The sequence below is a fragment of the Pan paniscus genome, chromosome 6 (genome assembly GCF_029289425.2).
Source record: "Pan paniscus chromosome 6, NHGRI_mPanPan1-v2.0_pri, whole genome shotgun sequence".
NCBI lineage: Eukaryota > Metazoa > Chordata > Mammalia > Primates > Hominidae > Pan > Pan paniscus.
The window spans coordinates 106,145,915-106,173,101 of NC_073255.2; the positions used below are offsets into that span (position 1 = coordinate 106,145,915).

Here is a 27,187-nt window from a genome sequence, read left to right on the forward strand (position 1 = left end):
AGACTTTTGGATGTTTGCCAATCTAATAAATGAGAAATTGTAACTTGTTGCACTTTTTACTTGCATTTCCCTTAGTAAGAGTGAGGTTGAGCATTATTTCATGCATTTAGTGCCATTTCTTCTTTGAAATGTCTGCTTATATATTTTGCCACTTTTCTATCAGATTTTAGTTTTTTCTCAATTTGTAAGAAATCTTGATATATTAAGAATATTAGCCATTTAATTGCAAATATATTTTCTCAGTTTATCATTCATCTTTTGACTTTGCTGAGTCAAAGACTAAGCCTTCACATCCAGCCCATTTTTATTCTAACTGTTACTCCTGGTCTGGTGCTGTGGCTCACGCCTGTAATCCAAGCACTTTGGGAGGCCGAGGTAGGTGGATCAGTTGAGCTCAGGAGTTTGAGACCAGCCTGGCCAGCATGGCTAAACCCCATCTCTACAAAATACACAAAAATTAGCTGGGCATGGTGGTGCACACCTGTAATCCCAGCTACTCAGGAGGCTGAGGCAGGAGAATCGCTTGAGCCCGGGAGGTGGAGGTTGCAGTGAGCCAAGATTGTGCCACTGCACTCCAGCCTGGGCAACAGGGAGAGACCCTGTCTCAAAAAAAAAAAAAAAAAATTGTAATAATACTCTTAATCTTCTCGTTTTTTATTGTCTGTTGATTTCCTATGAGAATCAACGCTTACAATAGCTACCTACTGCTTTCTCTTTTTTCCCTACCATTCAATTTTATTAAGTAGTTTCGTTACAGGAAAGGGGTCCCTATTCAGACCCCAAGAGAGAGTTCTTGGATCTCAGGCAAGAAAGAATTCAGGGCAAGTTTATTAGGAAAGTAAAGGAATAAAAGAATGGCTACTCCACAGTCAGAGTAGCCCTGGAGGGATGCTGGTTGCCCTTTTTAATGGTTATTTCTTGATGATATGCTAAACAAGGGGTGGGTTATTCATGCTTCCCCTTTTTAGACCGTATAGGGTAACTTCCTGATGTTGCCACGGGATTAGTAAACTGTCATGGAGCTGGTGGGAGTGCAGCAGTGAGGACGACCAGAAGTCACTCTTGTGGCCATCTTGGTTTTGGTGGGTTTTAGCTGGCTTCTTCACTGCCTGTTTATCAGCAAGGTCTTCATGACCTGTATCTTGTGCCAACCTCCTATCTCATCCTGTGACTTAGAATGCCTTAACCGTCTGGGAATGCAGCCCACATGTCTTAGCCTTATTTTATCCAGCCCCTAATCAAGATGAAGTTGCTCTGGTTCAAACAATTCTGACAGTTTTGCCTTCATTTTAATCTTTATACTCTTAAGTATACTCAAAATGCTATTTGGTTTATCGGCTTCAAATGATATCCTTAGCTTACATTTTTTTTCATCAAGTATCTTAAAAGATATAGGTGGGAAGCTAATATCTGATATCTATTCTACTTTTCATGTACCCTTTTTCTTCCCTTCTCCATTTTCCTTACTATTCTCCGTTTTCCATTACTTACTATTCTCCATTTTCCTTACTACTCTCCATTTTCCATTACTTACTATTCTCCATCTTCTGTTCTCCAGTTTCCTTACCATTCTCCATTTTCCATTACTTACTATTCTCCATCTTCCATTCTCCGTTTTCCTTACTATTCTCCATTTTCCATTACTTACTATTCTCCATCTTCCATTCTTCATTACTTACTACTCTCCATCTTCCATTCTCCATTTTCCTTACTCTGCACTTGTGGCATCTATTTGTGTGTTTCCTTAAGTATAGTTCTTATTTCTTATTGTTTGCTCTTTGACCCTCCTAATTCTTTCTTGGCATTTGTTAATTCTTATTTTCTTTTCTTCTATAAACTTGTGGCACAACTCCTAGGTATAAGGAATGCTACAATTTTTTAATTTTGTAAGTCAGAATAACTTTTTGTGGAGCTACTGTGCACCTAGCCAATATCACATTCAATTTAAGTTAATTTTTGTGTCTTTTTTTCTCTCATCCTTCTCTCAAATCAGGGTGCAGAAATTGATTAGGGCTAGAATGTGGGGGAGGGTTCTGGTCTGTGCCTGTGGTGGTTGACATCTTTATTCTGGCTCTTCTGGCCACATGATACTGCTGTTAAGAGTTGGGTCGATGTAGTCACTTTGCTTTGCATGGCCTTTGAAGTGTTTCTCAGAGAACTTTACTGTATTGACTGAAGATTCTTACTAAAAGCTTTGTGTCTTACTAAAGTAATGAATCATCATTCAGCATTTGGGATACTTCATTCTGCAATCCTCGTTCCTCTGCCTCAGATTCAGGGTAATGGAGGGATTAAATCCATACCTTTTTCTCAGATTCAGCCATTTTCAACTTTTGCTCCCCAAGCATCTTTTCTTCACTATCTCTTTACCATGTTTAGCCCTTCTCTGAGACTAGCAGCTTCATAATGTTCAGTGAAACAGAAATGCATTTTTTTCTTTTGTATGTATTTTTAGACCTTAAGAATCACATATTTTCTTCTCTTTCATAGGTAGGGGATTGGAACTTGGAAAAAGAGATATGCTTCCCTAACACACTCTGTGATGTACATTTGTCACTTATTTTTGCTTAACATCTTAGGACATAACAATTGGCGAAACTATCTGTTGAGGATTATATTTGAGTGAAAGGGTTAATAAATGTCATAATTATTATCTAATGTTATTAACAAAAGTTATTTATTTTGCTGCTTTTCTGCCTGTGATGCTTTGTCAGTTAGGTTCTCCAAGAAGCAGATACCAAGATAGGATGGGAGATTTATTGGAAGAAATGACTTAAAGGATAAAGGAGGAGGGAGCCTTCATATTGCAATGCTGGTCTTACACGTGCAAAAGATGAAGGCAAGGGAAACATTGGATAGGAGGAGATCCAGATCATAGTGCGGATGTGAAAAAGTCTTGGCTGGCCCAGTGGGAACATCCAAGCAAATGCTGCCCATTAGAGGAAGCTCATATGAGGCAATGATCCATTAGAGGAAGCTCATATGAGGCAATGATCCATTAGAGGAAGCTCTTTTGAGGCAATGATGGCTTTGTTCTAGTATCTCTGTTATGCATGGTCATTGCCTGCGAGCAGCCCAAGGGCAATGTGGATCATGTGAATAACGTGGTGCTTATCAATAATGTGGGCCAGTTGAAAGTTGTTTATTTGTTATGTTTCCTTGCAGCAGGTTCTCTTGAAGGAACATCTGAGTAGGTCATCTTCCATGACTGCCACTGATGTCTGCTTGCTATTTTTAGCCAGTTTTATAAAAACTATTTTTATTGTAAAATTATTTTATATTAAAGCAGTTTTAACAGTCTTCTTCATATGGGGAAGAATTCCAACAGAGATGAAATAATGGACAACTTTTTGTTGTTGAATATTCCTAAAATGTTTACTAAGACTTTAAATATTATTTTAATGAGAGAACGTTAAAGAAGGGGAAAATGTTGTGTATCATTCTTTAGAATTCCAATAATCACAGTCAGCCTAAATATACCACTAGATAATTCTGTTTCTTTAGTCTCTGTCATGTTTTTTAAAGGCAAAGTACTCATCACAGACTGAAAAGTCCAAAATTGTCACTGGATATACCTGTTTCGGATCAGCCCTTTTGACCCCCATTTTTTTTTTGGATCTACAACCAGCTTGTTTTCAACTTAATCACCTGATTTCAAAAGGATCGGAAAAAACCCTAGCCTGAAAATCAGTCATCTGTGGTCTAATTCTGCTTTGCTGCAATGTAGCTATGTGACCTTGCAGAAATTACTTCACCCTCTTGGGTTCAGTTTCCACATCTGTGAAATGAATGTATACTATTAGATAATCTCTAGGCTTCATGTAGTCTAAAAAACACTATAGTTGGAGTTGGAGGTTATGGATAACGTTTCTGTATTTCCTATCAAAAACTAAAATAAAGACATGGAGGCCATGTTTAGGAAATATGTGTAGAGCATATCTTTTGGAAAAGGGAATTAATATTTAAAACAATTTTCTATGCTGAAGGATAGGTTAATTTATATGAGATAAACTTTAATAAGAATATGGTGAGTGCTTTTTTTTAAGTAAACCTTTTATTTTAGAACAATTTTAGGGTCATAGTATTTTAAAATAATTTTTGATTTATAGCATTATTGCAAAGACAGTGCAGATAGTGCAAGATATTTTTGCTTTGTACTTAGGTTTAAAAATATTAATGGTAATCAGTGTAGGGTGGATGGTTTGGTGGTGGAAGGGGGCAGAGATGGGGCTAGAGGGGCAGACTATGGAGAGACTGGAATTAATGCTTTATGTGAAAAGAAATTAGGCATATTATTTGATGCGATCCTGAAATTTTGTGACTATAAAAATTTACAGTGAACATGTACACTAAATTAATAGAGACTCACAAGTTAGAATAACAGAAGCAACAATCACATTATACTCTAATCCTGCACCTCATCTGGAGTTATATTTTTGATGCCTACTTGCTATTTTTAGCCAGTTTTATAAAAACTATTTTCATTGAAAATTTATTTTATATTAAAGTATTTTAAGTCTTTTTCATATGGGGAAAAATGCCAATACAGATGAAATAATGGACAACTTTTTGTTGTTGAATATTCCTAAAATGTCTACTAGGAATTTAAATACTATTTTAATTACAGAATGTGAAAGAAGGGAAAAATATCATGTTTTTGGTTTAGGGAACTGTGTTTTAAAAGGAACATTGAAATGTTTGTAGATCTGAACAAGAGGCACCAGAAAGATGAAAGATTTAGAAATTTTTATACAAGAGAAAACAATGAATGTGCTGGAGATGTTTAGCGTAAGATAAGATTTAGCAGGGATATGCAATCAATTACTTTAAAATTTTTTTCTTTATAATTTTTTAATTAAAAATTTTTAATTGACACACGATAATTATACATATTTATGGGGTACATAGTGACATTGCAATACATAAAATATATAGTGATCAGATCAGGGTAATTAGCATATCCATCATCTTAAGCATTTATCATTTCTTTCTGTTGAGAACATTCAATATCCTCCTTCTAGCTATTTAAAATATATATTATTGTTAACTATAGTCATCCTACAGAGCTATAGAACACTACAACTTAATCTTCCTATCTAGCTGTAATTTTGTATCTTTTAACAAATTTCTTCCTATCCCCCATTAACTTTTAAATTAAATTTATTTTAATAATTAGGTAACCTACTCATGTAATTTAAAAACCAAAATGATATGAAAAGGTCTACAGTGCTTCTACTCCTGTCACTACTCCTCTGTTCTCCCATCTTGTTTGGTATGGATCTTTTGAATCCTTCTGAGAATTTCTTTAGGCAATTAAAAGCAAATACACATATGCAAAAGGAATCATACTATATATGTTATTTTGTACCTTTTTAAAAACAGTATATTTTGGACATCTTTCCATATATGTGAAAGAAGGTGTCTTGGTTTGTTTTAAACAGCTGCATAGAATTCCATTCTGTGAAAGCATCATAGTTTCCTTAACCAGTCCCAAAGATGAATGCTTGAATCACTGCCCATATTCTACTTTTACAATGTTATTCATGAAAAACAAGAAAAACAAATAGCAATGCTTCTTTTTCATCTCAAATGCTTGTAGGCATATCTATAGCATAAATTCTCAGGAGTGAGACTCCTGGATCAAAACTTAACTGCATTTTTTAATTTTGAAAGATATTCCCTAACTGCTCTCCACAGGAGTGGTCCTAATCTGCATATCCAAGAGCAATGTATGTGAACCTACGTTTCCACAGCCTCACCCACAGAATGTGTGCTCAAACATTTGGATTTTTGCCCATCTACTAGGTGAGAAATGGTACTGATACAGTTACAATTTTCATGCATCTCATTATGAATGAAGTAGAATATATTTTCATATGTTGCAGAGCCTTGTTTCTCCTGTGAACTTTGTTCATACTCTTTGTATAGTTTCCAGCTGGATGGTGTAGTAGTTGTAGTTGGCACTGCCAACTACGAGTTCCTCTTGGCAGCCACCTCTACAAGCTGAAAGCTGGTGGTATGAATGCTGGTACCTCTTTGCCTGTGGGCCTTTTTCCCCCCAGACATGGTGGCATACACAATAAGTATGTAGGAAAAGCCAGAAGTGCCACAAAGTTAATGTCTTGGAAGCATCTGTATTCCAATGTTAAGCAAGGATTTGGTGGATGAAAAGCACAGTTTCCTTTCCCCTTGATGGGAATAACTCTTAGTTATATCTGACACTGTCTTCCAGACTTTCCCAGCAAAATTGAGCTCCAGTTGCCCAGATGGGTAACCAGCTTGAAAATTCATACTTTATTCCTTCCCTGCTCTGTCTACTTTAGTACTCCATTCCCAGTATCTAATAATTTGATGATTTTTAACTTCCAGTATAAACTCTTTTACAAGAAGCCTTGCCTCAGGATCGGTTTTTAGAAGTGCCAAGCCAAGCAAGGTTGTTAGGCCTACGTTTGAGCACTGTGCAAAGTGTGGTCTGCCCGTGATGCTGGCTTGTGAGCTGTTTTTTACCAGTCTGTGATAAATTCAGAAATTGGGGTGAAAAGTTTAGAAACTTTTATGGCAATTTGATGTTGCCATCATATTTAAGGGTGTGATTTTGTGTTTTACAGACATATGCATTGATTTGTAATGAACTGGAAAAAAATGAAACAAAAATTACTGGCCCTCATCTCTGATAGTTGGTGAGGCACTGCTTTAAATGATCACACTAAGAAAAATGGGTAGAAGTACAACTAGGGAAACTTTGGTTATCTACAGAGAGAACTCCCTGATAATTTCCTGGAGTGCCTAAAACGAAAGATTTCCTGTTGGTGATGGTCAATACTCCATCATTAGAAGAGTTAAGCCTGTAGAAGGCTAGCTATAACAGACTCTATAGAAAATTCCTGCATTTGGTAGCAGATCTCTTCCGCTTTTTTATTTTCTAAAACTGACAAATAACAGTTGTACATATTCATGAGGTACATAGTCATGTTTATGTATGTACAATGTATAGTGATCAGATCAGTGTAATTAGCATATCCATCATTGCAAACATTTATCATTTCTTTGTGTTGGGAACAGTCAATGTCCTCCTGGCTATTTGAAATTATATATTATTGTTAACTATAGTCATCCTACAGAGCTATGGAACACTAAAACTTATTTATTTTGCTGTAATGAAATGAGAACAGGAAGTCTGTCATTCTTTTTCATCTCTATCTTAGCATGAAAGAAAGGATTAGTAAAAATGAAATGAATACACTGGGTGGGCTCCTTCAAAATCTGTTGACTTTCTAAAAATCATAAGGCCAAGTTTAATTCTGGTTTTCTATTTTATCACAATCTGATACTTTTTGATATACAATACTGTGAGTTCCAGTCCAGCAGCCTTTCATTTTTACAAAACTGAGAAAAAATCTCATTTTTACAGCTATAGGTAATGGAACTAAGCCTGGTGTGTGTGTGTGTGTGTGTGTGTGTGTGTGTGTGTGTAACCCTAGATTTTTCAACTAGTATTAAAGTACTAAATGAGAAGTGTTATGAAATTTCTTGCATGGGTTACTGGATCTCAAAAACAAATAAGTTCACTCAGTACACAAAGCAATAAGGTGAGAAAACAGGGAAAAAGAAAATATTTGCCTTTAAGCTCTGGAGAAGAGCTATCCTCTCTTTGACTGCCCCTTCGAGTCCTCAGGTCTGGGGATTTTACCTACCTCCACCAGAACAAAGCTCCCTTTAGAGTTTAGGAAACCTTGTGGCCAGACTAGAGTGGGAAGATTAAAATGGCAATTGCAATGGAAGTGAACTTAATGCAGGAACCACAGATCCTATGTTTCTACAACCTTAGAGGACGAATTGAAATCAGCATAGATAAACCTGGAGTATTGAGGACTGGGCAATCAGGAATATTTAAAATGTGAATAAGCTTCTTGTCTTTAAAAATGTTTTTAAGAAGAGTTGCAGTGGTTTCATTCACTTAGTCTATTTTGTGCATTCAAAGGGACATTTAAGAGGACAGCATGGGTGTCCCCTATTATATCGTGTTAAAAGGAGATGGCCCTGGAGTCAGACTGCCTAGATCCCAGCTCTGCCTCTTATTAGTTGTGTGAACTTAGTCAAAGTACTGAGATTTCAAAGCTCAGTTTCCTCTTCTGATAAATAAGGATAAGAAGAGAAGCTTAGAGAACTGTTATGAGGATTAAATAAGATAATGCATGTGAAATTGTTAGCATAGGCTTTACTCATGGCATTCTGCTGTAAGTATCATTAAAAGCCTTCCAAAATTCCCTTACAGCAGAAAGCAAGTAGTACTGGATCCTTTTGGCTTTTGCTGGGTAATGGCAAGAGCACTGTCTTGCTCTTCCACACTCCCCTTTTCTCAGTCCCTTTGCTCTCAATCCCTTCATCCTTCACCTCCCTCATATGGGTCCTATCCGAAACTTTAGGACTTTGCCTCGAGCTTGAGGAGAGGTAATGCATATGTTACCGGAAAGGGGGTCCAATCCAGACCCCAAGAGAGAGTTCTTGGATCTTGCACAAGAAAGAATTTGAGGTGAATCCATAAAATGAAAGCAAGTTTATTAAGACTGTAAAGGAATAAAAGGGCTATTTCATAGGCAGAGCAGTGGCATGGGCTGCCTGGCTGAGTATAGTTATAGTTATTTCTTGATTATATGCTAAACAAGGGATGGATTATTCATGAGATGTTCAGGAAAGGGGCAGATGATTCCCAGAACTGAGGGCTCTTCCTGCTTTTAGAACATATAGGGTAACTTCTGGATGTGGCCATGGAATTTGTAAACTGTCATGGTGCTAGTGGGAGTGTATTTTAGGCTGCTAATATATTATAATTAGCATATAATGAACAGCTGAGACAGCCAAATATCACTTTCATTGCCATCTTGGTTTTGGTAGGTTTTGGACGGCTTCTTTATTGCATCCTGTTTTATCAGCAAGGTCTTTGTGACCTGTACCTTGTGCTTACTCCTATCTCATCCTGTGACTAAGAACACCTGCTGTCCTGGGAATGCAGCCCAGTAGGTCTCAGTCTTATTTATTTATTTATTTATTTTGAGACAGAGTTTCACTCTTGCCACCCAGGCTGGAGTGCAATGGCGTGATCTTGGCTCATTGTAACCTCTGCTTCCTGGGTTCAAGCACTTCTCCTGCCTCAGCCTCCAGAGTAGCTGGGATTACAGGCATGCGCCACCATGCTGGCTAATTTTTTATATTTTTAGTAGAGATGGGGTTTCACCATGTTGGCCAGGCTGGTCTCAAACTCCTGACCTCAGGTGATCCACCTGCCTTGGCCTCCCAAAGTGCTGGGATTACAGGTGTGAGTCACTGCGCCCGGCCAGTCTCAGCCTTATTTTACTCAGCCTCTATTGAAGATGGAGTCACCTGGTTCAAATGCTTCTGATACATTGAGGAGTAACTTATACTCTTTTCCCAAATTCTACTGAACAAACCTTTAGAAGAGTGAAGGATTTTTTCTAGAATGCAAACCTAATTCATTATAGAAAATTGAAGTAGGATCCTGTAAGGCTATCTGTGGGCTCTCGTGGGGTGTGTGTGTGTGTGTGTGTGTGTTGGAGAAGTGGTAGTGAAGATGATGGTTGTGATGATGGAGAATGAAAATTGCAACTACTGTGTGCAGTACCATGACTGCCATTACACCTTAATTTTGGAACAGAGTTCCAGAAGCTTTTATGCTCTCAGAGGTGAAATGCATAATATACATTTATCATTATCATGGCTCTTTTGTGATCCCTGAACAATAGATGAATGAAGAGCTCCTGAATGAATTTCTAATTGAAATGGCTTTTTCAGTAGGGGCTTTCCATTTGCTTCTAGCTTCCTCCAGGTTGTCAGTCCTCTGTTTATTTGTTAAGTTTTAATACTATTTTTGAAAGCAGGATAACACCCATCAGAGCTGCAGCAGTCCGGTTGTGCAAGGCATTTAATGCCCAGTCACGCAGTGTGAATCCAACCTGAAGTCTGCTTGTCAAGCCATTAGCCTTATCCCTGTGGCGTCTGCATGGAGAAGGAAAGCCTTTTTTACCTCCTAATTCTCACAAAAATCCAGCGTGGGATAGTGCAGTCCTCCCCATTTAGCCATCTGATGCTCTCCCCTCTCTGAGGGTAATACTGAAGCACACACAGCGTACTGGACTGTGCCACCCCGCTGAGCTCAAGCTTACATTGCAAGAAGCTGCAGATCTGTTAATGCACTTTCAAACCCATGCACTGCCTTCTCTTTTGCTTATCCCTGAAGGGAAGTATTTTTAGTCCCAGATGCTGGAACTACTGTGATTCAAAACCTTTTAGTAACTTTATTTGGAATGCTGATGAGTTAAAACCAGAATTAAACAAAACTAGGAAATATTTTTAAAGTAACATTTAATGAATACACATTTATAAAAGCCATCATCCCTTAACATGGGGAAAGTGTACAAAAATAATATGAAAGTGTAAAAATTTTTCTAGAATACAGGAAACATATCAGCAGTAAAGAAGTTTAGTTTAACTTTTTTTTTAAATGTAAAATAGTTTGGATCTGTTAAAAGGAATACAGTTCACCCAAAGCACTTATTTTCATCTGTTGTAAACTCATTCTTTCTACCTTAAGTAAACTGGAGGAGTCAGCTGTGTTAATATGGTCAAATTAATTTCATAGTTTTGGGAGGAGGGAGGTTGTGGGAAGGACAGAAGGAGAACTTGGGCTTTCTTTGGTCAGCTGGTGGGGCTTGGAGCACTTGTGGTTGGGGCCAAAGGTCAGGTCTGGCAATGCAGCTATTATGCCAAAACCACCAGAGTGCTCTTTAGCTTCAGGCTTCATGAATTGCTTTTAACTACTCAGGTAGAGCATTTTTACTAGGCTATAAAAGTAGAGTTCATTTTTTTCTATAGGTCAGCATTTTACCTATGGATGGCATTTTCTATTTTCGGTGACGGACTATGAGCCAGGATAAACACATTACTCCCTTCTTTAACAAAAAGAGCATGGTTAACTCCAAAGACTTCTCTAGACCAGCCTGGATGGTACCTAAACTTTAATCAACCAATGCTCAAGTAAAAGAGCAGTATCCAGCCCCAGCACACCTAACTGTTTTGCATAACATAGGTGAGTAGTGACATTTTCCTTATCTTTTCCACTGATACTATAGGGTCAGCACCATATACCATGACTCTACTCAATGTCGTCCAACTTTTTGTATCCTTGCTTGGGTTTATCAAAGATAAGTTGAAGGAGCATGTGTTCTGTGTACCTTTGCAACCAGTTATAAATAAATGCAAATTGAAATAAAAAAGACAATCTACAATGGTGCAATGAAAGCAACACCCTCATCCAATGGTAATTAAATTGATAAGGTCACTTTAGAAATGGCTTGGCAACATTATCAGTGCAAAGATATTATCTGAAATGTTATTTATTTTAGTAAAAAATGGATATAGTCTACATGTTTAATAAGGAAAGAGGTTTGAAAAATGCCTGTTTGATGTGATATTATGCAGCCATTAAGAAAATATATCACGTAAGGCCAGATTCATGCCTGTAATCCCAGTGCTTTGTGAGGCGGAGGCAGACAGATCACTTGACGCCAGCAGTTCAAGACCAGCCTGACCAATGTGGCGAAACCCTGTCTCTACTAAAAGTACAAAAATTAGCTGGGCACAGTGGCACATGCCTGTAGTTCCAGCTACTCGGGAGGCTGATGAACAAGAATCACTTGAACCAGGGAGGAGGAGGTTGCAGTGAGCTGAGATCGTGCCACTGCACTCCAGCCTGAGCGACAGAGCAAGACTGTCTCAAAAAAATAAAAAAGAAAAAATAAATAAAAAGGAAAACAAAGCCTTTAGAAAAACAAAGCCTTTAAAAAAGGATGTAAAATTGAATATATAATGTAGATACAATTATTTTTAAAAAGTTTTATAGAAAAATATCCTGGATTGTTGATGTTGTTTTAATATATTTTAATCATTTTTGTATAATGTCATGTATAATATGTTATAATGAAAGTAAAAAAAAAAAAGGTCTTAGCAGAGCGGGCAGAAAAATGCCAAACTCAGTGACTTTTAGTTATTTTGATATGTGGGAAGATCATGCATAAGGCTCCTTTTAGCTCCTTGCTTGAGCTAGGAAGGTTAATCCCCCTGAAGGTCACCTTGGAAAGGGTACTATCAGCACAGAAAAACAGTGAGAACCATTCTAAATTTCAGCAAGGATTTGAGAAAGATCCAAATTTCACATAATGATGAATCTTCACACCTCTCTGCCCTATGACTTTCCGTAACTTTCGGTCATCTATGCATTGTTCAAATTTATACCTGCAGACTATTCATTTAATTTTACTCCTTACAATTATAATAGACTAAGACAGATATAGAAGCTACTTATTTATACTAGAAATTAATTTAATAGATGACAAATATTGAGCAATATTTGGAATATAAAATTTACAAAGCATATTATAATACCTAAATAATACTTAACCTAATATAGTGCAATTTTACAATATTTATTTAGCTTGCTGTCTAAAATTCTGGTTTCTTTGAACTTTTTGATCAAGAACTTTTATCAACCCTTCTTTGCTTATTGCACAATGCAAGTGAAATCCAAGGGGATATCCCTCCATTTTTATTCAATCTTTCCTATACCTATTCTTTATAGAGGAAGAATTACATGCCAGCTCTATAGATACGTATGTATCCAAGACATGGATACTTTTAATCAATTGTAAATTTTTCTTGTGTTATAAAAATAGTTCCTCTCAGTAAATATCTGTATTGAGAAAAGCAAAGTCAAGGGGTCATTTCACTAGAATTCATCATGGTAATATTTATGTTTGCCTTTACTTCCAAAAAACAACAAAAAAACTCATTCCCTTTTTACATTTCATGTGACCCACTTCCTCAGATATACCTAATAAAGCCTTTATCAGTGGTCACCATTGTGCTGTTTTTCCTTTCACTTAACTCAGCCCTTGAGCCAGAGAAGGAAGCTGCAATACTTCTATTGGATTTTGCAAGATATTAGGTCATGCATGTTGCCCATAACAAGGAAACTCTTTAGTGTGAAACCACAAGGCTAGTCTCAATCTCAGCCCCATGGCCTCTGGGAAAATAAGAGTCAGGGACCTGCACTGATTCTTCACTAACCTGAGATAAAATGGTGTTCTCTTCCAGTATGTCAGTCAATTTCTCAAAGACAAGCAATGTTTCCCTCAGTCATGGTGTAAGAAAAAAGCTTTCCTAACTGTACCCATCATTCTTTTTTAAACATTCAAAACCATAGTTCAGAACTCCAGCTAAATTGAACTTTGTTTTAAATATCTGATTTTCCATTCAATGCTTTTTCTAGTGTTTTGAGTTCCTTTCCCAGCCCTGGCGGATCCTTGTAAGGGTGTTGTCTACACATGGCATGATTAGGACAAACTTGATCACCAGCACAGTGCAAGGAATGATAAGCCCTAACACGTAGGCTGCAGGAAGATACCATCTGAGATTTGAAGGGCTGAGGAATCTCTTCCCACCGTACACCAGGGTGTGGGCTGTACACAAGATCAGGGTCAAATAACCCAGTTTGGACTATAAACAAGAAACAAAAATATGTAAGTTAACATTATTTACATCTTAAAGTGAAACACTCTAAGCCAGTGACAGATATTTGTCAACAACCACAAACATTTGAGACCTATAATGTTTAGGACACTTTGCCAAGTACTGAAAAAAAGCACTAACCCTTCTTCAGGATGGTAAATACTTCATTAAAACAAGATTATTTCTTACAAATGACATAGTAGCTTCACCTTAACCTAGCTGGATGGAAAAGTTTCCCAGGAGTAAACTCTTCCAAGTTGGAATAAATAATGTAGCTTGTCTTGGTTCCCAAAGGTGAAACTCTTTTATTTATCATCTTTTCTAGAGGTCAGAGATGAATATGACACAGTATGACCTCAAGAAGCACCATCTTAGTATATGTTACTGACTAAAACCAGATCCTAGCTCATTTCTATCACAATAAAGAGCAATAGCCAATCTTGTTTCAGCCTACATTTTAAAGCTTATGGTTTATTTCTGCCTTAATACCTTGAACAAAAGTGTTAATGAGAACATGTTGACTGCATTTGGTCCCTGGGGGAAATTGCAAGACTTAAGATTCCAATAGTTCTATAAAATTCTAACCTAATTTTAAAGACTAATGCTCTTTTCTATTATACTCATAATAAGCATGCATCAGAATCATCTTGAAGGCTCATTAAATTTCTGGGCCACAGGTTCAGAGTTTCTGATTCAGTAGGCCTGGGCATGGCCTGGGGCTTTGTGTATCTAACAAGTTTCCAGGTGGTGCAGATGCTGCTGGTCCTGGTGCCATACTTTGAGGACCACTGGTCTACAAGAATGTGTAGTTACTAACTGCCTTTAAAGAGGGGTTGGTTGGTGCTTGACATGTGAAAGAAAACAATTTTCCCTCTTACAGAAGAGCATTAAGTCTTCCGGTGTGATGACATCTATCAAATCTTGCTGTGAAGATTTTAAACTTTATCTCAACATCTGGTTTTCCATATCTATATGTCCATGTTGTAAGGTTAATTTCTAGATGGTGACATTTTGTCTTGGGGTTTCTTTTCGCCTTGTACCTAGTACATCTCCACACATAAATTGTAATAGTTCTTAGTACTTTTCACCCTATAGTCTTAGCTGTAGATATGGAGGCAGTCAGGAATCTTGGCGAGTATTAAGAAATCAAATCATTATGGATTCTGCCTTTTGTACCTGGGTTCAATATTTTCTAATTTGAATTTTTAAATATGATTGCTAGGGAAGTGATGGAGCAAAATGAAAAGTTAGGAATGATCTTGAAGTTCTTACCTGGACAAATCGGAACTCTCTCCAGTTGACTGCATTGCTAACAGATGGCAAAGAAGTGATTCCCAAGAGTACAAACAGAAAAAAACCAAGTATTCCCAAAGCCACATATGAATCACTGAGCCAGGCTGAGGAGGTGCTAAATGGATTCTCCTTCTTGAGTATTGCCTAAGAAAAATTATAAGCAATTACAAAACTACATTTTTACAAACTACATTTTACAAACTGCCCACACTTTGACAGTGGGCACAAATTATTTGCTCAAAGCAAATTGTATGGCATTTCTTAAAAATTATTTTAAAATAACTTTACTGAAAAATACACTTAGAAATTACATTTTTTGGCAAAAAAAGTAATTGGTTCTGTTTGGACTTGATTCTAGGAGTTGTGTAGAAAGTTTTGATTTTCCCTGTAAATTCTAAAAGACAGTAAACACTCACTTAAAACTTCATTACCATCTGTATTTTGTTCCCCAAGCAAAACTTGATGTTCTCAAACAATTACATCAGAATTCTGTTTTTCTGCTTTATATGTGGATTATTCACACTCTCAAAGTGGGTTCTTTCATGTTTATTATGTCATAATATAATACATCAGTCTTGCACCACATGTTGAGAGGAATCAGACACTTGTAGTGTGACTCTTACCCAGGAAACTTACATGTATTTGTTGGGAAAATAATGTAGAGAAACCCATAGAAGCATCATTAATGACTAACTAATAATTTTTGAGACTGAAGTAAGATCTATTAAAACTAGCTATTTCTAAACTAGAACTGACTTATAGCACTTCCTCTGAGAATGTCTTAAAACTCCTTCAGCTGATTCTCACTGAATCTTTTGATTATGCATAAGACAATATTTGATATTTGCTCAGAATTATTTGGTTTTCTAGTTATTGAGGTCAACTTCCCCCAAGTCAAACATTAAGGGAATTATAAGCGCTCTTTTGTGAATTTGTTTGCTTTAGTGTGGCACATGTTTGGTTAGCCCTCTTACTTAAAAGATGGTTGGTTTTGACTTCCAAAAGGAAGTAACATGCCTAAGAATAGAAGCTTGAAAACACATTAGTTAACATTTGACTGCCAACCAAAGGAATTCAAGTAGGTGTCTTTAGGTTTCTTGAGCCATGAAATCTGTCAGTTTGCCAATATCTCTATGAGCCCTGGGAATACAGATCTGGACCCAAGCGAACCTGGAAAGTAAACTAGTATTATCATTTTTTTCTTTTTTTCTTTTCTTTCTTTTTTTTTTTTTGAGATGGAGTCTTGCTCTGTCACCCAGGCTGGAGTGCAGTGGCACGATCTCGGCTCACTGCAACCTCTGCCTCCTGGGTTCAAGCGATTCTCCTGCCTCAGCCTCCTGGGTAGCTGGGATTAGAGGTGCCTGCCACCATGCCCAGCTAATTTTTGTATTTTTAGTAGAGATGGGGTTTCACCATGTTGGCCAGGATGGTCTTGATCTCTTGACCACATGATTCACCTGCCTCGGCATCCCAAAGTGCTGGGATTATGGGAGTGAGCCACCGCCCCTGGCAAAATTTTATTCTTAATAGTTGTATGAGATCTAAACTGGATTCATTTTAAAAAACTGACATGACATTTCTAATTCTAGTTACTTTAAAAAAGAAGATGCTTAGAAGAGTGACTTTCTATAATTATGAAATGGAATATGATGTAGCAATAGTCTCTGATTTCAGGAGCAGAGGAAAATATATAAGAAGAGATTTACCTGGGTAGCAGTTAAGTTTCCCAATCTCCATCGTACATAATATCGAATAGGAATCACAAGTGTGTAGAGGACATGAAGGAAGGCAAATCCCAGAGCTACCAAGCCAAGCTGCTTTCGGCAAAGCATCCAGTGGTCAAGCCAGTCTGGGAATCGACGGTATTTTGTGCCTCGGTACAGTTGTAGAATGGCAGCAATAACACCAGGGAGGTAAACCAAAGCAAGCAGTGTAAGTGCTGTTATTGGAAAGATACGATTTGGAATGGAAATAGCCATACGAAATGTATTATCTTTCTTTTCATAAACATAAGGGTAGATTACGTCTCTTATAACACAATAGAAAAACAAGAAGACACACAGCACAGCAGACAAATAGAAGGGGAACCTCCACATTGGAAATAGTTGCAGGGGGTACTTTTCAATTTCTTTGGCTGCCATGAGTGATCCTTGATCCATTGGAGTAAGTCCAAGATTACGAACAATATCCATCACTCTTTGCTTGGCTTTGCTGTCATTTCCACACACAAACACCTAGTTTAAAAACAGTTAATTAATTCTGTATTTACTCCTTTTCCTTATTTAATAATTATTTTGAAAGGCTACAACAGCACCATGCCAAATGATGACATACAACAGTGAACCGATTTTAAAATGAGGATGTAGAATTAACATATGTAACAAGATGTTTTAAACTTGTATGTGGTGTCTTAGATAGGTAAGTACCAGGGTTTTTAGTTGATGATGGTTTTAGGCACATCACACTTATATAAGACATGGTTCTTCACACTGTGAGTAGTTTGATCTTCTGTGTTTGTGGTGCCGCATCACTTATGAATACTTCTAATCTCAGTGTATAAATGGAACCAGTTTCATACAAGGTAATAGAAGCAGAAAAGGATATTCACCAAGTATTAGTTTCTAGTACTGACAAGAAGCCTCCAGAGGCTGACACCATGGGGTTCCATCAAACTAAAATCTGAGGGTGCAGACAGTGGGAGATATAACAGTTGACCACATTATTTGGTCAAGCTCAAGAAAATTATTCACAGCACATATTAGCAAAATGTAATATTTAGTGGGCATTTCATCTTGGAATTATATTTTGGAATCTTTGAGGCAAGTGCACATTTAATGATTCATGTTTTAAAGATTGAGTGTAAATTTGTTTAATCTTACCTGCCGACTTGCATCCAGTGCTCCTGACTGGAGAGCCCAGGCTGAGATGGTGTTAAATGCTTTTACCACGTGGGCTCCTGGCACCAAATGAGCAAGGTACTCTGCATTAGATTCTGGATATTGATTGATTTTGAGGTTGTTGCTGATGTCTACCAATATTTTTCCATTGAGAACCTCAGTTAATTCTGTGAGAAAATCATAATGCTCTCTGTGGATTGCTATGATTATGATGTCAGACTTCTTGGCTGCTTCTGAATAGCTCAAGACTTCTGCACCACTGGGCAGTAGGGTGGTCTTCTGGGGGTTTCGACTTCCAAAAACAACAGAATAACCACACTGGAGCATTTTCAATCCCAGTGATCTTCCAAAATCACCAGTTCCAAAAATACATACAGTCTCTTGTTTTTCTGAAGAATTCATAGTAAGAGGAAGTGCATCTATACAAGTTTTCTCCATAACTGAAAAATAATAACACAAATGCCCAACAAAATATAAATGCTCTGTGCCTGGAAAATTAAAGAGAGCTATATTCACGAAGTAATGTAATTGACTTGTTGTAATCTAATTATCTTAACTATATTTACCCCCAAATTTGGAAGGAGTAAAAATTGTCATATATATTTCCCCCCAAATTTGGAAGGAGTAAAAATTGTCATATATCTTTTCATATGTGTCTTATTTAACAAAATCACTGGTGAAAAGCTTCTGTTTGATAAAAGGATACAGGGCAAAATCTGACAAAAAATATGCTCCAATAAATTATAGATAAATTCACTTGTTTAGTGATACAAAAAAAAAAACTAAATAAAACATTAGCAAACACAATCCAGCAGCTTGTTAATAGAAGGTATATGTTGATCAAATGGGGATTATTCTACAAATGTGAAGATTAGTTCTATAAATTCAATTTTTGAAACTTCATTAATATAACTTAAAAGATTAAAATTTAATTTTATATTAAAAGATTTAAGGAAAAAGTCTGTCATATCTGTGTATGTTAAAAGGACATCTGTTAAAATTCAACATTTATTCTTGATTCATAGTGAAAGAGAAATACATAGATATTTCCTTAACATATAAAAATTATTGATCTTAACCTAAAATTCAGCATTATGCCTAAAAACATTAGTAGAAACATTTCCAACAAAGTCAGGAACCAGACAAATACATCTGCTATGACCACTTTAGTTATTGTTCTGAAAGCTCTAACATAACTAGATCAGAGAAAGAAATCAGAGGTACAGAAATTCAAAAGGGATTCTAGATGATCGAACTAGATCAAACTTTAAAAACTGGGAAAATCAACCAAAAAAGTATCATACATACAAAAACAATTCAACATCTAGGCTGGGAACTCGATTAAAATAAATATTCTTCATATATTAAAAAAGAAACCAGTAAGAAGATTTAATCCATGAAAGGATCCTACTTATAGCTGCAACAAAATAAAGACAATATGTAACAAGATAGCAAGATATGTGCAACATATATATGAAAAATATTTTAAATGCTGTTAAGAATCAGGAGAAGAGAACTTATATAAATGAAAATGTACAGCATGTTCTTGGATGGCAAGGCTCACACGACGTCAGTTTTCCCTAATTCTATAAATTCTGAAAAGTAGGTTAATAAATGGGATGCTAGTCATATTAAATATTAAAATTTTTATAAAGCTAAAATAATTAAATAATGTGGTACTATCAAAGAAATGGATAAAGTTCTGGCCAGGCACAGTGGCTTATGCGTGTAATCCCAGCACTTTGGGAGGCCAAGGCAGGTGGATCACTTGAGGCCAGGAGTTTGAAACCAGCCTGGCCAACATAGTGAAATCCCATCTCTACTAAAAATACAAAAATTAGCTGGGTGTGTTGACACGCGCCTGTAATCCCAGCTACTCAGGAGGCCACTGCACTCCAGCCTGGGCGACAGAGAGAGACTTTGTCTCAAAAAAAAAAAAAAAAGAAAGAAAAGAAAAAAGAAAAGTAGACAAATTTTAATGAATAAGTTTTAAAAAAATTCAGAAATGGACCCAAACACATATGATAAAAATAGCATCTCAGGTCAATGAGAAAACAGATTATTTAATAGCTAATGTTGTAATGACCCAACAGGTTTGCCTTGCCTGCTACCTAGACAGAGCTGATTTCTTCATATGAAAGAACATTTCAGCTCTTTATGAGAGTCCCGAAAGTTTTTTCCTTTATTTTAATGTCATAATCTCCAAGGTTATCAGAAACTTGCATTCAAGAGCACCTGTCAAAGTTTTATAGCTGATTATAAAACCATCTCCTAAAGAGGACCAAATCAAGACAACAATTGTCTGCAGATGACAGAAATGTTTTAGGGAAGCCACAGTCAAAGAAATTGACAAGGAAATTTGTTACCTCTGTGGCACACAAAAATTCAACATAACAATTATAATTATTACTGATAACATATACTGAGGCATATTAGAATTATAGAAATCTTATACAATTTTATAACACATACTAATAACATATTTATATGAGTATAACTCAAAGAAAGTTAAACACCATTTTATATTTGACAATGTTTCCTGCATGATTTTAATACATTAAATAAGCCTAATATATCTTTTTGAACTTCAGGATATCTAATTTTTTTTTTAAACTTATAATTTGATCTTGGAAGGTTTGTCAAATATCAAAGATTTAAAACACTGGATATCACAAAATAGAGTCCCGTGTCACCATAAGTCATTCATTTACTCAAAATGATAACTCAGGGTTGGGCATGGAGGCGCACGCCTATAGTCCCAGCTACTCTGAGGCTGAGGCATGAGAATTGCTTGAACTTGGGAGGTGGAGATTGTAGAGAGCTGAGATTGCACCACTGCACTCCAGCCTGGGCAACAGAGTGAGACTCTGTCCCCTGCCCCCAGAAAACTGCTGTGAGCAACCTTCAGGGCTCTCCATACATATAAACACACACACACACACACACACACACACACACACACACACACACACACACAAACAATGTAAGATGAACAGAAGGTCTTCAAGACACAGATTCCAGACCCAGTCTCAAACCAAGAGTAGTCCTCCAAACAAGTTCCTTAGTCTCCATCCAATTAGACACCCCCTAATGGGGCTACAGACAGACACTCTGTAATGGGGCTACAGCTACAGACACCTTGTAATGGAGCTACAGGCAGATACCTTGTGATAGGGCTACAGATAGACACCCTGGGAGGTTACTAAGAGACAGCAGCACCTCCAGAGAGGCCAATAAATCAGGAGAAGGAAGGGGCTGTTGGTAGCTGCCTGGAATACTCACCAAATCAGACACCTTGCATTGAGGCTACAGCTACAGACACCCAGTGATGAGGCTACAGTTATGAGATATCTCCCTAGCATTACTTCTCCACTGCAATTGAATCCATGCACATTGGGTCAGCAGCACCCCACTGGCAGAGTGCCAGAGTCAGCCCCTAGTCCAAGAGAACTAGGTGGCCACTTGGGTTGGCCTCCAGATCCATCACCAGAGGTGGGCTACAGAGCAGGTAACAACAAAGGCAATCCTGGTCGAGCCCCCAAATTTGTAACTGCCCAATGGATTCACCTTGCCTGCTGCCTAGACAGAGCCAATTTATCATGACAGGGGGATTGCAATGGAGAAGGAGTAATTCAGGCAGAGCTGGCTGTATGGGAGACACGAGTATTATTATTACACAAATCAGTTTCCCGGAGCACGAAGATCAGAGTTCTTAAAGATAATTTAAATTAAAATAGGAGCTCGAAAGTGGGAAGTGCTGATTGGTCAGGTTGGAGATACAATTATAGAGGGGATCGCAGAAGTCGTTAAGCCAGATTACCAATCTGGGTGGTGTCAGCTGATCCATCCAGTGCAGGGTCTGCAAAATATCTCAAGCACTGATCTTAGGTTTTATAATAGTAATGCTATCCATAGGAGCAATCTGGGGAAGGTCAGACTCTTGTAGCCAGAGGCTACATGACCCCTAAAATGTAATATCTAATCCTGTAGTTAATCTGTTAGTCCTACAAAGGCAGACTGGTCCCCAGGCAAGAAGTGGGTCTTTTTGGGAAAAGGGACATTATCAATTTTGTTTCAGAGCCAAACCATAAACTAAATTCCTTCCCAAGGTTAGTTCTGCCTACAACCAGGAATGAACAAGGACAGCTTAAAGGTAAGAAGCCAGATGGAGTCAGTTAGTTCTGATCTCTTTCACTGTCATAATTTCTTCAGTTAGAATTTTTGCAAAGGTGGTTTCAACATTGGGGCAACTCAAGAGTTACCTGAAAGAAAAAAATAAATTTATACCTTATACTCCACCCCAAGGTAAATTCAAAATAAATTAAAGATTTATTTTATTTATTTATTTTGTGAGACAGAGTTTCGTTCTCATTGCCCAGGCTGGAGTGCAATGCTGTGATCTTGGCTCACTGCAACCTCCGCCTCCCAGGTTCAAGTGATTCTCCTGCCTCAGCCTCCTGAGTAGCTGGGATTATAGGCATGTGCCACCATGCCTGGCTAATTTTGTATTTTTAGTAGAGACGGGGTTTCTCCATGTTGGTCAGGCTGGTCTCGAACTCCTGACGTCAGGTGATCCGCCCACCTCAGCCTCCCAAAGTCCTGGGATTACAGGCATGAGCCACTGTGCCCAGCTAAAGATTTATTTTTAGAAAAATGAAACTAGAACAGAACTAGAAGAAACCATGGAACATTCTTTTATAATCTTAGAGGGGAAGGTCCTCTTCCTACATCATTAAACCATTAACAAATAGTTGGACAAATGTGATTGCATAAAAATAAATAACTTCTGCAATGCAAAACCGCTAAGCAATGTCATAATGAAGATAATCAACAAACTGGAAAAAATATTTTTCAACTCATATAAATCAATGAGATAAAAACAATTACCCATTAGAAAATTGGGCAAAGAATATGAGCTGATAGTTTATCCTAAGGAAATATATAAAAGACTTCTAAACACAGTAAAATATTCTTAATATTACCCAAAACTAAAAAAAAAATGCAAGTTAAAACTAAACTGAAATACTGTTATGAACCATGTGACTGTAGAATTTAAATAAAAAACAAACCAGTTTGTATGATCTCCTGCAATAATCTAGGTTGCTTTTTATACTTTTGAAGAATATCTTTTCTTTCAGTATTGAATTTTTCTCAAAAATGTTTCTTTTCCAATATTTAGTTTAAGCTTTCAGTTAATCTTTTATTTTTTTTTGGTGCGTGCATGCGCGTATGCGTGTATGTGTGTGTGTGTGTATGTGTGTGTGTTTGTGTGTGTCTATTGTTCAATGATGTATCTTCAGTGCTCAGAAAAGCACTAACTACCACAGTCTAGGAAATTTATAAATATTCGTTGAACTATATTAAAAGGATGGGATGAAGGGTCTGGAAGTACAAAAGTTTACTCTGTGTCCCAGGCACAGTGTCAGATAAATAAAAAGGAAGATGCTGAATGATTAAAGAGTAACCAATGGAGAAGAGTAAGAAAGAAGGAAAGAAGTGGAAGAGATGTTGTAAGGACATTATTTCTTTCACCCAAACGGGTTGAAAGTAAAACTCTGTGAATTTGATGCAGAATTTTCAAACCAGACTTAATCACTACTCAATTCTCCTATGGTGGATTTCATGCAGATTGCACAGTGTATGTAGAGTTTGCACCTTTTTCCTGGGGTTTCAGAAATTTGTGCTTTCCATTTTAGCCTATCAAAAACACCTATATTCTTACCTGAGCTTATCTGAAGTTGCACGCCTCCATCAAAAGCAGAGCATTTAGGCCTTTGTAGGGAGGTAGAAGTTATGGGAGAAAGGGACAAGAAATACAGGACATTCCTGCACTCCCACAGAAACTCTGAATAATCTAATTAAGTACATCTGAATCATTTTATAAACAAACTGGTGACTGATATCCTGAATGGGTGTCATCAAAGGTCGTGACCACATGTGGGGAAGTACCTGTAGATGATCAGGGACCTTTGTATAAAAGTGCAGCTGTGCCTTTGAAAATTTCTTACTAGCATCTGCACATGCAGACTAGTTTAGCTATTTACCTTCTATTGGTTGATTGCCAATCAGTTAACACCTAGTTTTATAAATCAAACCTTCAAACTGCTGAACAATGCCTTCATTATTCTACTGTAGAACTGGTTTGTGCCACAAAAGAATGTGTGACTGCCTATCTCCTCACTTAAAAAAATTATTTTATCCTAATATTTTTATTCTCTCTTTCATACTGGATGAACATTTGCACGCAAAATGTAGATTTGATGCAGTTGCCAGTATCCTGTAATGAGATGGATTTTGTTAACTGAAATATTCTCATTTGGATTATCTTAATCATTGCAAAGCGAGAGTGATTCCAGACTATTTTGACTATTTGGTCACTACATTCATTTATTATAATCTTTCATAAATTTTTTAATGAAGATATTGACTGCATGGTCCTATTTTTTGCTTTGCCTCTTACCAGCAATGTCACCTTGAGCAAGTTACTCTAACTCTGTGTCTCAGTTTCATCATCTGTAAAATGAGGGATTGCTAGTACCTACTTGAAAGATACTGTGAGTGAGGACAGCAAAAATCAGCTAATGACCACGAACAGGTACTGGAGACAAAAAACTCCGTATCTGAGGAATTTAGAAGTATCATGAAGGGAGCAAAGACCACCTGGTGACCATCAACTAGGCCATCAGAGGCAAAACTCCGTATCGAGGGAATTTAGAAGTATTTAAAATTCTCTAGTATCTAAATAGGCATCTGGTTCCAGGCCTCTTTCAAAAAAATTTCTAAGTAACTAAAATTTCTATACATCTCCAGAACGCTATGCTGAAACTCATTGTGCAACCCTTGCTGACACAAAGGCACCAAAATGACTATAAATGTCATCATTTATCATGACCTGTCTGGCTAATATGGTCCAAATTACCCTCAAGCTTCTGTCTTAAGGTCCATAAATGCTCCCAAGGAGAATCCACCATGGCCCACTCAGTTCTATCTTGCTAAGGCGCCCTGCTGCACTCTTCTGCAGTGTTCTTTCTTTCTACTAAAACTTTCCTTTTTCAAACCTGTTTTGTTGTTATTAAATTCTTCTTACCAACTCGCAAGTCGACCACTTTCAGATGCTAGGGCTCTCACACCTTGCCCGGCAGTGAAAATTAGATGAATTCCTGCATCTCAAAACAGTTCTTGAGACCTAATAAGTGTTTAAGAAAATGGCTATTTTAAATAGATTGGTAATCTATTAGTTATTGAATCAAGTATCTAATTAATGTAGCCTTTATATAAACTTTACAAATTAAGGGTTAATTATGCTTATATAACTATGATTATTATAAATATATAAAAAATATCTGAACTAGAGTGCAATGATTCTTAAGAATCTCCTACTTGTCCCACTTATTTCTTATAAATAAAACTCTATATAAAATGGCGTTTGAGGATCACTTGAGGTCAGGAGTTCGAGACCAGCTTGGCCAACATGTTGACACCCCGCCTCTACTAAAAATACAAAAATTTAGCCAGGCCTGGTGGAACACACTTGTAATTCCAGCTATTGGAGAGGCTGAAGGGGAAAGATCACTTGAACCTGGGAGGTGGAGGCTGTAGTGAGCCGAGATCGCACTGCTGCACTCCAGCCTGGGCAACAGAGCAAGACTCCATCTCAAAAAGAAAAAAGAAAAAAAGAAAAGAAAAGAAATAGATATATGCATACTCTCAACCACAAGGGAGATCAAGTTAAGGGTGCATTTTGCATTAGGTACTATATAAAGAATGCTGCTACACCCTTTTCAGGCATCTTGAAACTCAAAATAGCTGTGTGTAAATATACGTTCGTGGAGGTTCCTTGTTCAAAGACTTAAAAAAGTTTTCTAGTCCTACTTTACTCTTATATCCAGGATAGAAATAATAAAGAAAATAATAAAAAAGGTAGTAAACAGGAAGAAGAGTTATTAAGGGAAACGTGGGTTAAAATAGTTAAAACACAACATAGGGGTTTCCTCTCCTTCCTTCAGTCTCATGGGCTCTCCACAAACCTCAGTTATGTAACAGGAAATACAACAGAAATATTTCTGGGTTTGGAAAATCTGCAGGACTGGTTTTGCCTCTTATGGAATCATTTTCCAGAGATGACAGCCAAGATGGTAAAGTGATCTCACAAGGGTGTTTACATAGATTAGGAATTAGCAATCAGTGACGCAGATACAAAGGTGGCAAAGATGACAATGAAGGCCATGGTAGCAGCTGACTCTGAGAAACCATGTGTGTGTGTGCGCGCGCGCGTTTGTGTGTGTGTATGTGAGTGTGTGTGTCATATGAGGGACCAAGTGTGGGTCAGGAGGAGTCCTGCTTATCATCCCTCTCTTTGCAGATCTCACCCCACAGGCCTTGGAAACCTGAGGCAGTATTCTTCTGGGATGTTTCCAACTAGGCTTCCCATGAGGATGTTAGAGCCAGCCTGGCTGGTGAATTTTACTTCTCTCACCTCTCAGAGGTAAGAGGTCTGAGAGGCTCAGGCCCTTCCAGCTTTTTAGGATTCCAGCATAGTAGAAACATAAAAAAGGTCCAAAGGGAATTACAAAAATAATCTATTTTCAGTTCTTATACTTAACAAGTCAATGCTTATTAAAAAAATAAATCAATCAAACTTTTGTTTGATATAATTATAGATTCCAAGGAAGTTGTAAAGATAGTACAGGAGGTCCCTGTGCATCTTTCACCCAGTTTCCTCCAGTTTTATGCCACTAGAGTACAATATCCAAACCAGGACATTGACATTGGAGCCATATGCATGTATATTTCCATGTCATTTTATCTCATGTGTATGCTTATGTACCCATCACTTCAATCAGGTTAGAGACTAGACCATCCCTCATGCTGCCCTCTGAACTACCAACCCTAACCCGTGGAGGTCATTAATCTGTTCTTTATCACTACAATTTGGTCATTTTGAGAATGAATAAAATCACACAGTAATGCAAGCCTTTTGAGACTAGCATTTTTTCACTCAGCATAACATACTTAAGATCCATCAATAATTCTTCCATTTTATTGCCGAGTGGTATTCTACAGTATAGATATACTAAAGTTTAACTCTTCATCTAAGGTAGGACATTTTGGTTGTTTCCAGTTTTGGCTATTACAAATAAAGCTTCTATGAGTATTCACCTACAGGTTTTTGTGTGAAAATAAGTTTTCATTTCTCTGCGATAAAGACCCCGGGATACAAATTCTGGGTCATATGGTGTTTGTTTAGCATTCTAAGACTTGGCTATACTGACTTCGAATGTGTACTAATTTACCCCTTACCAGGTATTTATGAGTCATGATTTTTTATTTTAGCCATTCTGATATTTCATTGTGGTTTAAATTTGCATTTGTCTAATGGTTAATTATGTTGCATATCTTTTAATGTGTTTATTTGC

The 27,187-nt window shown here is 37.2% G+C and overlaps 1 protein-coding gene and 1 long non-coding RNA gene across 2 annotated transcripts in view; one reads left to right on the forward strand and one right to left on the reverse strand.

The window, feature by feature from the left end:
* The window catches only part of LOC129398176 (uncharacterized), a 526,729-nt gene that overhangs the window by 47,440 nt on the left and 452,102 nt on the right, over positions 1-27,187 (forward strand). The window contains exon 3 of the long non-coding RNA XR_010112769.1: positions 26,134-26,256. This is a non-coding gene — a long non-coding RNA (uncharacterized LOC129398176). The remainder of the gene's footprint in view (positions 1-26,133; positions 26,257-27,187) is intronic.
* STEAP4 (STEAP4 metalloreductase) overlaps positions 1,814-27,187 on the reverse strand; it is a 39,078-nt gene continuing 13,704 nt past the window's right edge. The window contains exons 2-5 of the mRNA XM_003820965.5: positions 17,754-18,211; positions 16,581-17,108; positions 14,854-15,018; positions 1,814-13,569 (exon numbers count right to left, since the gene is read on the reverse strand). Of these exons, the coding sequence (XP_003821013.1) occupies positions 13,339-13,569; positions 14,854-15,018; positions 16,581-17,108; positions 17,754-18,209 (1,380 nt within the window). The 5' untranslated portion in view covers positions 18,210-18,211 and the 3' untranslated portion in view covers positions 1,814-13,338. The remainder of the gene's footprint in view (positions 13,570-14,853; positions 15,019-16,580; positions 17,109-17,753; positions 18,212-27,187) is intronic.